The sequence below is a fragment of the Pezoporus wallicus genome, unplaced genomic scaffold (assembly GCF_028554395.1).
Source record: "Pezoporus wallicus isolate ANWC-B61680 ecotype Strahan unplaced genomic scaffold, APGP_CSIRO_Pwel_v1 scaffold_7850, whole genome shotgun sequence".
In the NCBI taxonomy this organism is placed as follows: Eukaryota; Metazoa; Chordata; class Aves; order Psittaciformes; family Psittacidae; genus Pezoporus; species Pezoporus wallicus.
The window spans coordinates 368,174-384,906 of NW_026639846.1; the positions used below are offsets into that span (position 1 = coordinate 368,174).

Consider the following 16,733-nt stretch of genomic DNA (forward strand, 5'->3'; position numbering starts at 1 on the left):
CAGAACACGGGGATTAAACCTCCCTAACATTTGTCTCAATGGACACTGGGTTCTGGTTATTTGTTGCCGAGTTCCTCTGTGAAAGTGCGTAATTGCATTTGAGAGGATCAGGCTCGGCATTAAATAGTGCCTACCCTGCAGGGTCGTGCATCCGTAAGACAAATGCCCAGAAAGGTGTGGACATCTGCATCCTTGGAGGTCTTATAGGACAAAGACACAACCATCCTTATCTAGGTTTGACAGCAACTGCCTAGGGACAGGAGGATGGTCTAGAGACCTCCAGAGGGTCCTTCCCACCGACTTTTCTATGAGATGTCTGCTTGTGCAATGCATGTTTGGTTATATATGTCTGTGAGAGCATGCTCTGTGCATGGGATCTCCCTGGTATGTCCATGAACATTAGAGCAGTGAGCCTAGGCAGAAGCAGAAATAGGTCAGGTGTGTGCTGGGTGCCCAGGCACCGCAGGTGCCTCCTTAGTTTTTTCCTTAACCCACCGGTTTAGCTGTATAACCGGGTGCCCGCAGCTGTCAAAGGCGGCAGTAAACTTTGGCAGCAGGATATTCCCTATATACTGTTCCATATGGCACCGTCGAGCATCCCGAAGCTGCCACGGGGACTGCCAATGCTTGTCCCCCGCGCCCCGCAAGGATGGAGGGACCTGGTGGGGCGCGACCCAGCACGGAGACCCTGAGGGCTCTGGGGGCCAGCGGGTCCTCAGGGAGCCCCGGGGGTGCCCGGCGGCTGTGGGACGAGACGGGACGGGAGGAGGGGGCCGCCCCGCCTCCCGCTTAAAGAGCCGCGGCGCCGGGCGGCCGCGCAGTGAGCTGCGGAACGGCACCGCCCGGCACCATGCCCTGCGCCTTCGGCCGCATCCTCATCATCAGCATCATCCTCCTCCTTCCGCCACCCACCGCCGCCTACTTCGGGTCAGCACCGCCCGCGGGGATCGGCCCCTGGCGCCGCCTCCGCGCAGGGACCCGGGGAGAGAGCGCGGAGGGTCCGCGGGACAGTGCAGGGATGGGGGGGGAGCGCGGAGGGTCGGGGGATGCTGTGCTGCTCCGCGGCTGCTGCGCCCTTGCGCGGGGTGCCTGTGAGCGGGGTCCGGCGGGGAGCTGTGGAGTTTGAAAGGGCTGGGAGAAAGGGTGCTGGGTGTGAGCGCCGCGGAGAAACGGGACAAGGAAAGGCCAACGTGTGGGCAGCGGAACGCAGGGACGGGCTGGAAGATGCTGGGAGCAACCGGGATCAAAACTTGCTTGCTTGAAGCGCGCTCCGTTTCTGTTCAGGATGCGAATTAGCCCCGGCTGGTTGCAGGCTGTGACACCCCGCTCCAGGCTGCTTCCCTGGAGGGAAGAAGGTGGGAGGAGGGAGGCCGGGCTCAGCAGAGAGGTCTGGGTGACATGTGGGTGCTGCGGGGCTCAAAGCCAGCCCAGGGCCAGAGGGTGCGCTGGGGCGCAGGGAGGCAGAACTGATGCTTCAGCCTGGATAGGGTGCAGGATAAACCTGGGCACGACCGCTCCTGGGTGCGTGTCCTCCCCTCACATTTCAGGTTGTTTGGGTTAAAGGCAAAGGTGGGGTTTTAATAGGTTGGGTCAATGCAGAACTTCCCGTGGAGACGGGTTTTGGTTTGTTTTCTCAGTCAGCTGCTTCTCAGGGAGGTTTTTCAGACTCTCTTGTGCTAAGTAGGGCTGTTAGTGCTCATCTCCCAGGGAGTGTAGGGGAGCTGCAAATACCCATGCATTCAGACACTGCTGTGAGTGATGGTAACACCCAAGACAGATCTGAAGGGTCTTGGTCCCTCCCTACTGATCCTCCCATCAGGTGCCAGACACCTCTTACATTTGCTGGCAAGTATCTGTAGGCTTACATAGGGCAATGATTGGTATTTCATTTCTGCTGCAAAGCTTCCTTAAACCAGATGGATTTTAAGTTAATTAATTGTATTGTTTAGCCTAACTCGTATCTAAGCACCTGCTGCCAGGGGAGGACCCTACCTTTCTTGGTCATTCATGGTGTGTATGTACACATGCTCTACAAAGGAGCTGGCTTGTGGTGAGTGTTTGGCTTTCCAGCTACAGGGACACGTGCGCAGGGTTGTAGTTAGTGGAAGTGAATGTCTCTGTGCCCTCCTCTCAGATAACTAACACAAAGTGGTCCCTGACTATTGCTCAAGCTCTTAAAGCAACCTGACTGATTCTTCATCTTGTGACAAGGATGTATTTGATAGGAGCTGCTTCCTGGGCATGAAATCTGGCTGTGCTGCCTCTTGATGGTGCCTAGCTCAGGATCTGAGGCTGCAGTTCCACTTCTGAAAGGTGTTTTCCTTGAGGGGTTTGTCACAGGGCTGCCCTGCGTATTCTCACCTCTCCACTGAAAAATCACAAGGAAACCAAAGTCTAAGAACTCATTGGGTGCTTGGTGGTGATGAATAATGTGATCCATGGGTGCTTACTTTGAGCCCATAGACATAGAGGAACTCCAGTATCCAGAAGTCCTGATGTGAATGCCTGATACAGCTTAGTTTGGAAGTATCTCGCATCTAAATTACTACTGAATTAGAGGGGACCTTAGGCCCTGGTGCAGCAGTTCACCTCTAAGTTCTGCCGAATAGGAGAGACTTATGCACAGGAGCCAGATCTTTGCTTTCCAAACACTTAACTGAGGAAACCTCTGAAGATCTAATAAAAGGTGCAGGAGGCTTTTGGGTGCCAATCTGCAAAGAGAGGACCTGAGCCCTTTCTGTTGCATACAGTGGCTTTGGCAAAGGTAAGATACTGCTGTTTGAAAGTAGTGAAAATGCCAAGTTCGATTCCATCAGGACCAAGGTAAGGCAAGGAGTGCCCAGGGTAGTCCAGCAGAAACGGTCCAAGGGCCGAGCAAGGATGAAGATGATCTATAAATATACAGAATTAAGCCTTGCCATACTTAACACAGCCTTACACTGGTGGCAGCTGTGGGCAGACCTTGGAAGAGCACATTCCCATCACCTGGGGTTGTTAGCTATCTGATGTCAGTGCACTGGCTATGCTTGAGCAGACCTTGAACTGCCAATGCTGGCTCCACAGAGGGGTACATTGGAGCCTACAGGAGAGGGGGAGAAAATAAGCTTTGCATGAAGTGTGGTCCGGCTGTTGTTCAGGTGGTGTTGGGCTTGCCTGGCTCGTTAGATGCAGGACCCCAGGGGTGGCTGTCTCCCTGGTACACAGGCAGTGTACCCCTCTTGACTTCCTTCGTGCTTGCTTTGTTTCCACCTTTGCTTCAGTCTCCCCCATGCTGCAGCCCCTCTAAGGTATTCCCTCCTCATCCTAGCAGTGCTTTTGCTTTCAGGATCCTTGGGTGGGAATCTCTCTACACCTCACTGAAAGCTCTCAGCCTCCTGTTGCCCTCTTAGGGGCTGGGTTTCACGAAGTGGAAAGTAGTTTAGGTTGTGCTGGAGGGCAAAGAGCTCCTCAGAGGGTGTAAGAGGATCTCTTCCCAGAGTTAGGGCAGAATACAGAAGAGACCCAGCTCAGGTGGGATGTTGTTGGATGGGCGGGAGTCACAGACTTGGTTAAAGCCTTCTCCTGGAGAGACCTCCATGGAGCAGGCTGCAACATGTCTCATTCATGGGCCAGTCTGGCCTGTGCAATGTAGGCAGCCAGGTCTGCTGGAGCCTTCCTTTGTAACTCGTCATTGAGTACCTGTGGTAGGTACAGAGGCACCAGGCTTCCATGTGCTGTCTGCCTTCACAGCTCCTCTTAATTCAGCCTACCTGTGTCCTCTGGAGCTAGTTCTGCTCCGTGAAATTCAGTGACACAACTGTTGCTCATTTCATGATGGAAGGGGCCCTTAGAGAGTAAAAACAACACATGGTTTGCAGGTCTATTGAAGCTTAGTTCTGAAAAGAGCTTAATATGTTAAATGACATCTTAATGTAAATAAGGGTACCTTCAAAAATGCTGTCCTCACCTGTATGCCCCTGGTATACAAGATAGAAGGATATCCTTGCATCCTTCTGTCCACCCCCTGTATCCCCTAGAGGGATACCCCTGTATCCTTCTAGAGATGTTGAGTAAGCTTTGGGTTTCATCGTTAGCCCAGTTACCTACATTCCTATGTTTGCTTTGGTAGCTGTTATTGAAGCATGTCCCTGATGAACCTGCTACCAACAGGGTCTCTGCTGTCCAGTTCTGACCCTGGAAAGATTTCTGAAGGTGTTTCTGATAAAACAAGTACTTGTATTACTTCCAGGCTGAATAATCCTTCCTCCAAGTACAGTATATCAGGAGGGTTTGTTACAGCATCTTCCTTTGCATTCTCAGAGACACGCAATGCTGGGATGTTTAAAGAGTGTATTAGCAGAAAGAGAGCAGAAATGGAGAAGGAAGGCAGCTTTCAGATGAGACTTGAAAAGACAGAGTCTGTAGTGATTGTCACAGCAGAGCCAATGTGTGGCTACAGATGCATTGAATAGGTAAAGGCTTTTCACAGATGCTTTTTGCTTATCTTCCATTCCCAGATCCTCATTAGTCACTGTGTCAGGGTATCAGGCTTCCTATAAAATCATCCCATTGAATGTGGAGTGTTTCATGTAAGGAGCGTGGCCAGCCCCAGAGTTAGACTGAGTTAGATCTCCCATGTAATGATCAACCAGACTGCTGTCCTGCTCTGGCTGTGCAGCAGCAGGCAAGGCACTGCCCTGAAATCAGGAGCTACATGGAGATGGTTCAGTGACTGAGGCAAGAGGGGGAAGGATATAAACCAAGGATGTCCAGTCTGTGGGGGCACAGAGCAGGTATGGGTGAAGAACCCAGTGCAGTTAGAGTGAACGGGTGCATAGGCACTGATTGCAATAGTTCCCAGCTAAATCCTCGTGCCATACCTCTCGTCCCGAACCAGCCATCTCTTCCAATGGAAGAATTTTATATGCTGTTCCCTGTGGAGTTTAAGGAGAATTGGTTTTTTAAAAGGAGGCTATATCTGGATACATCATCTGCTGCTGTTCCCAAAAAGGGTTCACAGCAAGCAGAAAAGCTCCTTGCAAAGGATTCCAACTCGTAACCTCGCATAAACCTCACCTGAGATTTTAATTCAAGCCTTTTTTCTTTGTGAGGAGCAGAAAGCTTGACAGCAAACTTGGAGGGTCGCAGGTATAAAGAGGGTCTGGAATGACAACTCTGATGGAGAAAGGTAAAACACCTTTGAGAGCAATAGTTTATCCCAAGATGCTTCTTTGGGGATTTCTTCCACCTTCTCTGCAGACAGCAGGTGGTACAAAGCATGGAAGATCATTCCCTACAGTCAAGGCACTACAACACTGCTGCTGGCCATCCATTTGTCCAGGGATGAATATTGAGGATGAAATAATGTTGCTTCTGAAAGGATTAAAACTCTATTCCACTGAGTTGCCAGGGAGAAAGGAGAGCCGAGGACCTATTGTGCACTGCAGTGGCCTTGATTTGATCTGTCATTGTCCCATATTCTCTTTCACCTCTCCTGAATGCTTGTTGCAGTTATCTGTGGGGTGTAGATATTTCTGTGGAACATGAAAGGCCCATGAAATCAGATATGGAGGACTGTTGTGGCTCCCTTTGATTTTTCTCCTGACTTGGGAGAGGTAGAAAAGGCATATTTTTAGGGATTTTTAAGATCTTTCAGATCCAGAGGACACTGGGCATTGCACAGGAACAGGCTCTCATTAAAAGTTTCTTAAGCAGCTGGAATGTGGCTGGAAGGAGATTAAAGGAAATAGATGAATTTAGCAAAGTGCTTAGGCAGAAAAGGAGGGAGAAATAAAAGTTGGAGATCCTTATTGTTCTTTCAGATTGCTAGCAGGTGTGCATTAATTCAAAGAGTTTATTTTCTTTTTTTTGCCATACGATCTGTAGATAATAAACCCTAAATCATCTAAAATCAATGCGCAGTTTGCCTAACTGCAAATATCTGCATATTTTCTATTTAATCTCGTAAGAATGTTCTCATACTGTGATGCTGATCTGATCCCATGGTAGTTTTACCATAACAAAACACAGTTACAGTCAGAGTTTGCAAGGGTTTGCTTTTATGGGTAATCTTAGCTGTGCTTGTTGGGACTTTGAGAGTGGCTTCTGCTCCCAGCTTTGCCACTGGACCTTACAATCATTGAATAGTTTGGGTTGGAAAGGACCTTAAAATCATCCAGTTCCAACCCCCCTGCCATGGGCAGGGACACCTCACCCTAAGCCATGTCACCCAAGGCTCGATACAACCTGGCCTTGAACACTGTCAGGGATGGAGCATTCACAACTTCCCTGGGCAACCTATTCCAGTGCCTCAGCACCCTCACAGTAAGGAACTTCCTCCTTATGTCCAATCCAAACTTCCCCTGTTTAAGCAACCTTGGGCAACTCCTTTTATTTCTCTGCCTCCTGACCTAAATTGAAAGTTACCTGAGCCACTGGTTTTGAGAGCAGTGTCTGTGCGCTGATCTGATGGAATGAATCCCGATCTCTGTAGGAACTTGTTCCTAATTATGGAGGTGTGAGTGCATCTGGGGGTTGTAGGCTACTGCGAGAGTGAAGGCAGAAGTGTTGTGAGGTTAGATCAGCTGAATTGTGCTATAATCCCCATGCCTGGGTAGACTGGACGGACTACAGAGAGATCTAGACATCTAACTCGGAAATAGATGTTTAAAATATCAAGTATGTGGAGGACTAAAATTGCTTGCACCATGAAAGAGCCATGCTTTTACAAGGAGCCCGATAATGGTGCAGAGGTGAGGAATCTCACTTCCTACACTGCCTTTGGGAACTGCTTGTTTGGCATCGTACCAGCTTGCTACCTCATGTCCATCTCCAGCTGGCTGGGTTTGCTCAAGCACTGAAGGTGATGGGGAGTTGCTGCACCGCTGGTGGGGATGCCACAGCCAGGTGGTCTTTGTGGATGTGCTTCAGAGATTGCTCCTGCTTGCATCCCTCCATATCCACCCTTCCTGCTCTGACTCCCACAGTCACTTTGAGGAGCAGCATAGCCCAGTTTGCCTGACTGAGAGAGAGGAACAAGAAGGAACTGGCTCATCCGTTTGTCTACGTTGAAGTGCTTGTGGACTTGCAAAGAAAACAGCAGGGCTTGGAGGAGGGAAGGCGTAGTCTGAAAATGCTCATATTGGGGGTGAGATGTGTCCAAAAGTAGATTTTTTAGGATGTTTCCATTTCTCTGTTTATTTTCTGGGTGGGGGTTGAGGCACTCTCCAATTCTTACCTGTTTGGTAATAAGGAGAGGCACTCCTGATCAGTTTGTGCAAATGCAGGACTGTTCCCAGGTTGTTTGCATCAGAGTAAATTAATTTCTCTGTGTTTTCAAGCAGCCCAAAGATATTAAGGAAGATAAATTTTGCAAGGGACGGACTCTTCACTCTTGCTGTGAAGAGTGAAACCATTTGTCTCAAGTTTGTGACATTTTTCAGCTGAATTACATATAAATACATACACGTGCTTTGCTGTGGCATTTGGAAACACATTTTTAGTTGAGCTTTCCTTTATTTTCTTCAGTACTAAAATGTTTTCCAGCAAAAGATGTGTTTTCCCTAGAAAGGTGGTCATTGATCATGTCTCCTTCTTGGTCTTAGAATCATAGAACAGTTCGGGTTGGAAAGGACAGGGACACCTCACACTAAACCATGGCACCCAAGGCTCTGTCCAACCTGGCCTTGAACACCACCAGGGATGGAGCATTCACAACCTCCCTGGGCAACCCATTCCAGTGCCTCAGCACTCTCAGAGTAACTTCTTCCTTATATCTAACCTAAACTTCCCCTGTTTAAGTTTGAACCCATTACCCCTTGTCCTATCACTACAGTCCCTACTGAAGTCTTCTGTAGCTGTGTCTAGTAGCATGGTACCGGTGCCCACCAAACCCTGGAAGGACGTGGTTCATGCTTTAAGGAGTTAGCACAGAGGTGTAGCACTACTGAATAAACCAAATCTCTGTATGAGACAGTGAATGTACTGAGAAGGGAGCAAAGCTGCAGGGTGTGAACGTGTCCTCTTCATGGAGTCAAGGAAACTTCCCACCAGAGGTTGCTGGTGACAACACAAGTGCATTTTCTCTTTCTCCCCACAGTGTTAATCTTTGGCTTGGTGTGTGGTGGAGACGGGATAGTAGATCTAGTCAATCTGTATTGGTTAATCTTCTGGTAAAGAACCCTGAACATCAGCTTTCTGAATGTCCTTCCCTCCCATCACCTTTTTCCTTCTAGGATTGCCGTCCTCCATCACTCACTGCCTTTTCTGCTTCCTTTCAGCTTGACCGGGAAAGAAGCTCTGACCCACTTCCCATCCCTGGGACCCTCCACAAACGCTGCCCAGGGGAAGGTGCACATGAAGCAGTGTGACTTGCTGAAGCTGTCCCGCAAGCAGAAGAGGCTGTGCCGGAGGGAGCCTGGCTTGGCAGAGACCTTGCGGGATGCCATCCGGCTCGGAGTCATGGAGTGCCAGTACCAGTTCCGCAGTGAGCGCTGGAACTGCAGCCTGGAGGGACGGACCAGCCTGCTGAAGCGAGGTACAAGGTAGTCTTTTGTTTGCAGTATAAAATCCCACTTGGTTCTGTAGCCCCTGGAATATACATATTGCTGAGCCTGGAGAAGAGAAGGCTCCTTAAGGGGAGACCTCAGAGCAGCTCCAGTGCCTCAAGGGGCTGCAGGAAACCTGGAGAGAGGCTTGGGACAAGGGCCTGTAGGGACAGGTCAAGGGGAATGGCTTTAACCTGCCAGAGGGGAGACTGAGATGAGCTCTTAGGCAGAAGCTCTTCCCTGTGAGGGTGCTGAGGCGCTGGCACAGGGTGCCCAGAGAAGCTGTGGCTGCCCCATCCCTGGCAGTGTTCAAGGCCAGGTTGGACACAGGGGCTTGCAGCAAGCTGCTCCAGTGGAAGGGGTCCCTGCCCGTGGCAGGGGTTGGAGCTGGAGGAGCTTTGAGGTCCCTCCAACCCAAAGGAGGCTGGGATCCTGTGATCTCAAATTAAGCAAAGTGGGGCAGAAACTGGGGAGTGCAGAGCATCTGTTTTTCCTAAGAATGGCAGCTGTACAGTTTGGGCCCTTTGGTAACAAAATAGGTCTTATCCTCATCTTTCCTGCACAGTTTATCACAGATTGAAAAGTAAAAGGAAATTCACAGCCTTGGCTTGTGGATTTTGTTCCGAGGGCAGAGTTTCCTAGACTTGCCATCTTCCTGGGTTGTCAAATGTGGATGAAACTGAAAAAATAAGGGTTCATGCTTTACGTCAAGGGTCATTTTAAGAGAAGACTCTTTTTAGCTCTTAGGATATCACTGTGTGTAAATCTTTGCTGTTCTCAGATACAGAATTTAATGCTAATTTTCTGTTAGAAAAAGCTGTTTATCAGCATTGAGGCATTTCAGTGCATGTTGACAAATATCTCCTAAGACTCTTTCACACTGATTTGGAGTTTGTGCAGAAGTTCAGCCAGACTGGGCAGAAAATACACTGGCTTCTCTTCACCAAATGCTTTAGAGGATGAAAATGTCCTATAAATTCTCTATTTGAGGTAGGAGGGAGCATAATAAATCCTTCAAATTGCGAGAACTTGAGAAAAATGGAATGAAGACAGACCCCGAAATTTCCTGATACAAGCTCTCAGAGCATGCAGATGCACTTTGTTAAACCTGTCTGCAGCCAAGCAGCGCCTGGCTGCCTCTTACCGTTTCTGCTCTTCATTAACGCTTAGTAGCATTTACTGTTACAGTCTTCAGTACTAATGGAGTTTCAGACCTTTGATAATGTTTAGCAGCTTAGGTTTTTCAAAAAGGGGCTGAATAAGCCACTATTAACTTTGATGAAATGAAAACGTTAATTTTAATTAGCAGTGGGATCGCAACTTTTTAACATTTCCATTTAAAATTATCAGATTTTCTTAAATTCTACATTTATATTTTAGTAAACCAGCACATACAACATCAAATTTACCTCATTGCAGGGCTCTATTGTGGCTTTTTTATGCACTGTGGAAGAAGCAGTTCGCGATCATGTTGAGTGTCTTTCTGACATCTGTACCTTCATCAACCTCAAAGAACTTGAAAATGACAATTGAATAATCCTCATCTTCAAATAGCTGGAAAACATTTCATTATCTCCTGGTGGCATGCCTTAACATTTCCAGGGACTCCTGACTGACAAAAATAAAATATCACCTGTAATTTAAAACCTGTTTTGGCAGATGAGGAGAAGGGTTTGAAAACTTTTATTACACAATCTTAAGGATCAAATGATGATTTAATACAGAAAAGTATGCTGTGTGCATTTCCTATATGAGAGGGCAGTTGGCTGGAAGCAATTATTAGCTCTCGTTTTCCATTACCTTGCAAACAGGCTGGTTTCACAAAGAACATGAACGCTTTCAGCTAACACTTTTGATCTGGTCCTCACGTATTCCTACTGCTGTCTTGCTGCTGCCTTGGAAATTGTTGGTCGGACAATGGGCTATGCTCCTTTCACACAAAGAGTGATGGGGAGTTTTAAAAATGATTAAATCATGCTATATTGCCATGGTGTTGGAGAAAGCGTGAGGAAAACCACACACTTTTTAAGTGTCTTTGGTTCTATGAGGGCAAGAGGGGAAAAAAATCATGCTCAGTGAGATGGTTCATTTTTGTAGTAGGTGAAAACTTAACTTGCAGTCACAGCTGAAGCACTAGCATATCTGATTCGGATCACAAATGCTTTTCCTGCTTCTAGAGATGCCACCATCTTTTTTTCTCCTATTTACATATTTCTAGTAAGAAACAAAGAAAAAAAGCCAGACTTTCTGGGTTTTGAAATGCCAGCTTTGTTATTTTCACATTTCTTGTTTTATACTGACACTCCTCTAGATACAATTGGAAACTCCTTTTCCATAACCTACAATCCTTCTGTGACCGAAGGATATTACTCTTCACTGATTCATGCAAAATTGCCCCGTGCTCCTTCTCCACTGCTTTAAAAATCCATGGAAATAGTTAGATTTAAATGTATTCTGGAGACACATTTCATCTTGTTGCACAATGGTGGCTGGTGTCTTTATAAAAAGAAATGGTGAATTTTTGTTTCCAAGGTGTATCAGAAAGGCAGTCGATTGCTGCTAGAGTCAGGTAAGAAGTATTTCATCTCAAACAACATGGACATTTGGGGGAAATAAATACCTATAATAAAGACAGCTCAAATCCAGCCACTCAGAAAAAGTCTTTCTGGAGAGATGAGCAATCTTTCCATGCATTAATCCATTTCTTCCCTTCACGTTGGTTATTCTTTGACCTTCAAGCAGTGATTTCTTTGATGTGATGAAGAATCCAGGAGTGGTACAAAGCAGGGTCACTGACACAGAGATGGAGAGCTTCCAATCATGGAGATTTTGAGAACTCAGCTGGACACAGCCCTGAGCAACTTTGGCATTGGAGTTAGCCCTGCTTTGAGCAGGAGGTGGTACCAAAGACCTTGAGAAGGCCTCTGGGCTCCCCTGTTTTGCTTGGTTGGGTTTGGATTTTTGTTCCTATTTCTCTTCTTTTTTTTCTTCTTTTTTTTTCTTCCCCAGAGATGTCTCTTCCACTTGGTCTGAAATGCTCACACAGTCTTTAGTGTAGCATTGTAAAATCTTTGCCCTTGAGCATCTTTCCTTTGGCAGAACCACCATATGGCTAAGCTCCTTCTATTCTAGTTTTCCTTGTGGTCTAGATCACACCACACCACAGAACAGTGTCTTGCCATTGCAGCAAACATCCTTCTGTATTTATAGGCAGCTGAGCTAAGAAATAATTCCAGAGAGCTCAGGGGAAGAGTTGGACATGTGCAAGGTCCTACCAGAGGGAGCTGGTTTGCTTCAGCATCTTGAAATTCAACTCTGATGGACGTTTGCGACCAAAGTGCCCAGGAAAGTCATCTGCATTTGGATGCTCTCCCCTTGCACTGAGTGTTTAGGATTTCATTTGGTCACTATCAACACAGTCAATGGGGTCAGGAGAGTGACTCATCCCTAAAACAGACCCTGAGAGCCTGGGAATCCACTCCAGGCTCCACTGGCTGTGGTGGCAAGATCCCCACTGACATAGTGGGTGGATAGATACGCAGGACTCATGGAGAAACCTCTATTTAGATCCTCTCAAACCATGCTTGTTGAAGCTGATTGCTGCTCATTTGTGCTATGTCCCACTGAAAATCCAGCTTCAATAGCTGCTCTGCTGCTCACTGTTACTCCACAAGGACCGTTCAGTGTTTCCTTTACTCATGTGGTTTGTGAATTAAACAATTAAATGGTGACCAATCCCTTATGAAAAAGTAGAAGGAATCATCTTAGACTTTTCAGACAAGCATTTGGCAGCCTGGTGACATTGACCCTTTGCCATAAAAGGAGGTTTGGTGGGAGGAGAAGAAGGAGACGATTTGGAAGTATGCTTGTTATCTTCAGTTACTGCTGTCTGCAGTGGCCTGACCACAAGCAGTGGTCTCTGATTTCAAGTGGGTTGAAACCTGACCAGCAATTACATGGAGTGCCACAGGAGAAACCAAACCATCACTGCTCAGAAATAGCAGAAGCAGTGTGGTATTCCACAAAGTCAGATTTAGCAGGGTATGTGGAGCTGACTGGTACTGCTAGCTTTATATGGTATGGGAAAGAGTTTCCAAAATGCTCTCCTCTCTTTTGGTATGATTTAGTGACATTTTTTCATTATTCCTCCAGTACCCCAGGAGATCTTATAGGGAATCATTAGTCAGAGAGCTTAGTTGCAAGTTACTTGCCCCAGTGACACAGCAACTAAAATGGTGAGGCAGGAAGCAGTTATATTGATCTCCTTGACCGCCACCTTTTCTTGACTCTCATCCACATCCATACTGTTGCTAGATCTTTCCTCTAAAACTCTGCAATTCCAAAGAGCTCCTGTGAAGTCTATTTTGAAGTTCCTAATGCAGCCTCTCCATCGTGTTCATGATTAGTCAATTTTTCATTCTTCTTACTGATAGCTATCAGAACTCTTTGTCCTGTTCTCTGCTCAGATTTATGGTGACCTCACTCAGATCTCAGCAGTCAGTGGTCTCATCTATTATTACAGCTGGATGGGAATTCTTTGAGGGAACAGAATGATGGAAAGATTTGATGTTGGACTGGATGAATTCTAGACGTGCCTTCCAACCTCTGCTCAGAGGGCTAACTCAAGACTAGATCAGATCTCTGTGGTTTCCCATGTGGAATTTTCCAATGTGGAATGTTCTTTCGCTTCAATGTGTTTTCTTCCCTGCAACATACATGCAGGAAAGTTGTCCTTCTTGCCCATGATATCCTTCAACATGGAACCTTTCCAGTCAAACTACAAGTGCTTTTTCCATACAAAATGTTACTGTGCTAGCACAGTCTCAATTACAAATATTTTAAATAACAGGTCAGATTTTTAACATATTTTTCAGTATCTTCTAAATATTTCCTGATTTTAAGCCCCAGCATGGTTTCAGTGTCTGTCTTCCCACCTATCAGCTCTGTGGTGAGCATGAGGACAAATGGAGTTTCATGACTGCTGCTTTTTGCAGTTGAATGTTCTCCCAAGACTATGTGGCTGTTGCCACCCATCCCTTCATTCATGAGTGGTCTCCTGTCATCATACTGAATCAGTCACAGCCACCAGGTGAGGCTACATCAGCTACTTCAAACATGATGTTCAGTTTCTCTGCTAGGCATGGTGTGCAGTTAACGGAAGAGTTTTGTCCCTTTGTGTTTCTAAGTCTTGTGCTTGATTTTAGCTCATGGACTAAGGAGGGCCGCTGGGGTGGATGAACACTTTATTTTGCCTTTTCTGCTCCTACCTTCTCCTAATGCTTCTCCTGTGCAGGTTTTAAGGAGACTGCCTTCCTCTACGCCGTATCCTCTGCTGCTCTCACCCACTCCTTGGCCAGAGCGTGCAGTGCTGGGCGCATGGAGCGCTGCACCTGCGATGACTCCCCAGACCTGGAGAATCGCAAGGCCTGGCAATGGGGAGTCTGTGGAGACAACCTCAAATACAGCACCAAGTTCCTGAAGAAGTTCTTGGGGCAGAAGAGGATTGGCAAAGACCTGCGGGCCAAGGTGGACATCCACAACACCAACGTCGGCATCAAGGTGAGGAGCCGCACTAGCAGGGCTAGAATGAAGTTAGGACTCGGTGCAAGTCTTCTAAGCCATCATCAGCTAAGGCTGTTTGTGAGAGGGCTGTTCATGGCCCCTACTCACAAATCGGACCTGTCTACCTCTGTGTCATGGACCTTTCAACACTGAGAGCTTCCTGGAAAGACTTCTGTACTCTGGGGTGAGGAGTTGCATGTTGAGTGGTAGAGTAGCATCCTGTACCCTCTAGTGGTATCAGGGGCTGAGTGACAGCAATGCACAGCACGGTAACAGCTGTAAAACTCAATGGCTGAGTTAATTCATGGACATAGGGAGTTTTGGGAAGAGCTAAAGCTTCGGAGATGGTGAAGTTGACACTCTTGAGATCAGGTCTGAGTTTAGTTTTTCCTCCATAAAATGGGAATAATAATAAATACTGAATAATACCAATAAAACTGAGGTACTTCCAGTCTGTCTGCAATCGGAGGTGTTGCCTCTACCCAGAACTAGGCTTATGGTCCTGGCAGATAATGACTACCCTTTCCATTCCTCATCAGGCTGTGAAAAATGGTCTCAAAACCACATGCAAGTGCCACGGTGTCTCTGGCTCATGTGCTGTCCGGACATGCTGGAAGCAGCTTTCTCCTTTCCATGAGATTGGGCGACTGCTGAAGCTGCGCTACGATGATGCCGTCAAGGTCTTCAGCACCACCAACGATGCTGTGGGACACTCGGAGCTGGCTGGCCCCCAGAGACACAGCCATTCGCCCAAGCACCCTGCTTCACCCCGCTCTACTGACCTGGTGTATGTGGAAGATTCCCCTAGTTTCTGTCGTCCCAGCAAATACTCCTTGGGAACTGCTGGGAGGACCTGCTCTCGGGAAGGCAACTGTGACAGCATGTGCTGTGGACGAGGCTATAACACCCAGAGCCGGCTGGTTACCTTCTCTTGCCACTGTCAAGTGCAGTGGTGTTGCTATGTTGAATGCCAGCAGTGCATGCAGGAAGAGGTTGTCTACAGCTGCAAGCAGTAAAGACAGTGCTAGAGGGTCAAGGCAAGTCCTAGAGCACAAGGAAGCAGTAGGGAGGGAGAGATGTGATTCTCTGCTGTGGGGTGAGGGCAAAGGCAAGCACCAAAAATGTCCAGTGCTCCTGTTATCTCAATGTTGAGATCCTCCAGTCTGGGGAGGACTCCTATATGAGGGGTGAAAACCAGAGGTTTTGTGAGCTATCAGATCAGGAAGCAGGGTCAGAGAGTGGGGGTAACGTGGGGACAGCAGAAACACTGACGCAGTCAAAAATACCTCTCTTGAGCTAAAACTTGTACTCTGGTCTGCAGGAACATCCCCTCCTCCATCTCTAACTTGTGCTTATGTAAATGCATTGGGGTGGTGAAACTGAAATTCTGAGAGCTTGAATTAAGGGGCCACGGAAGGAACTAACCAGAGACTGGATCCTGATGTAGCAGAGCCAGCTGTGTTCCTGCACCAAGGCAAAATGACTCTGGCAGCAGAGATCTGCAGTGCTGTTCTCTGGCTGCTGGTTGAACCCTTTCTGCTTTGAACTCAAAGACTTGCTGTTGAGTAATCTCATCTTGATGCAAGAATTATGCCTCAGAAATGCCAGTTTACAAACAAACGGAGCTCATGTCCATCATCTCCCAGGTCGAAGTTTGGATGTGAGACTCCAATTGCGTGTTAACCACGTTTTAATCTTGCTGTACACAGGAGACCTGGAATTGCCTCTGTTACAGTGTATGTACTGCAGGAACTCAGACGAGGTCTGGGAAGTGACCCCTCTGACGCATGCTGCCCCGCAGGGAGTTATTTATGGTGGTGGATCCAGGGTGACGGTGCCAATTCTGCATCTTTCCCCCTCCCTCCCTTGGCTTGTCCCAGCCAAACCTTTTTGTCTCATCACCTTTTTGTCTCGTGGGTACCACTCTGCCTGGTGCTCAAGGTGCATCCCATCCCGCAGTTCTGCCCTGTGCTAATGACAGGGAACATTTCTGAAAGGGAATAAGGAACCACAGGAACTGGGACAGCTTATAAATTGCAAGTCACGAGTGAGAATCTCTGCACAGGGGAGTTAGATATATCGAGATAATGCAGGCACCTGGCAGGAGAGAAGGTGACCTGGGGGAAAAGAACACAGTCCATTACACAGATGTGATGCCCTGGCTTTGGGCTGTATTTACCTAGTTCACTTTCAACTGAACACAACATAAGCAACCTGTTTTGTTTCTTTTGGCTGTGTCTTGTGAATGGCATTCATTGCCCAGCCACCAGGTACACACAGATATGTGCAGCACAAACTGGGTGTTGAACTCTATTACAGTGCTTGGCAATGTATTTGCCTGCTCCAGAGCTTGTCCTGGTTAATCCTATAGCAGCAGTCAGAGTGCTTTTATTGTAAATAGCTCTGGAGTGCCTCTGAGATAAGAAAGCTGCTGTATTTACTTGATGCTGGTAATGGCTATAAACCAGCGAGCAGGATGCCTGTGTGGAGATGGGCTGGTGCTGGAAAGAATACTTAGATCCTTAAACTCAGACCAAAATTCATTGGCAATGTCATGGATGAAGATGCTGGTGTGGGTTGCTTAGATGGACTCATCCATAGGCTGAATTGGACAAGTTTTCAAGGTGATCAAGTTCTCCTAACGAG

General features: G+C 47.4%; 1 protein-coding gene across 1 annotated transcript; it reads left to right on the forward strand.

Moving 5' to 3' along the window:
• Positions 1 to 850: 850 nt before the first annotated feature.
• WNT9B (Wnt family member 9B) lies at positions 851 to 15,838 on the forward strand. Its single transcript, XM_057416614.1, has 4 exons — positions 851 to 927; positions 8,259 to 8,515; positions 13,819 to 14,084; positions 14,627 to 15,838. The coding sequence occupies exons 1-4, from the start codon at positions 851 to 853 to the stop codon at positions 15,101 to 15,103; spliced, it is 1,077 nt and encodes a 358-aa protein (XP_057272597.1). The 3' UTR covers positions 15,104 to 15,838.
• The last annotated feature ends 895 nt before the right edge of the window (positions 15,839 to 16,733 follow it).

Coding starts and splice junctions, on each gene's coding strand:
- WNT9B (XM_057416614.1), top strand. CDS start 851: ATGCCCTGCGCCTTCGGCCGCATCCTCATCATCAGCATCATCCTCCTC. Junction 928..8,258: donor CCCACCGCCGCCTACTTCGG/GTCAGCACCGCC, acceptor GCTTCCTTTCAG/CTTGACCGGGAAAGAAGCTC. Junction 14,085..14,626: donor ACACCAACGTCGGCATCAAG/GTGAGGAGCCGC, acceptor ATTCCTCATCAG/GCTGTGAAAAATGGTCTCAA.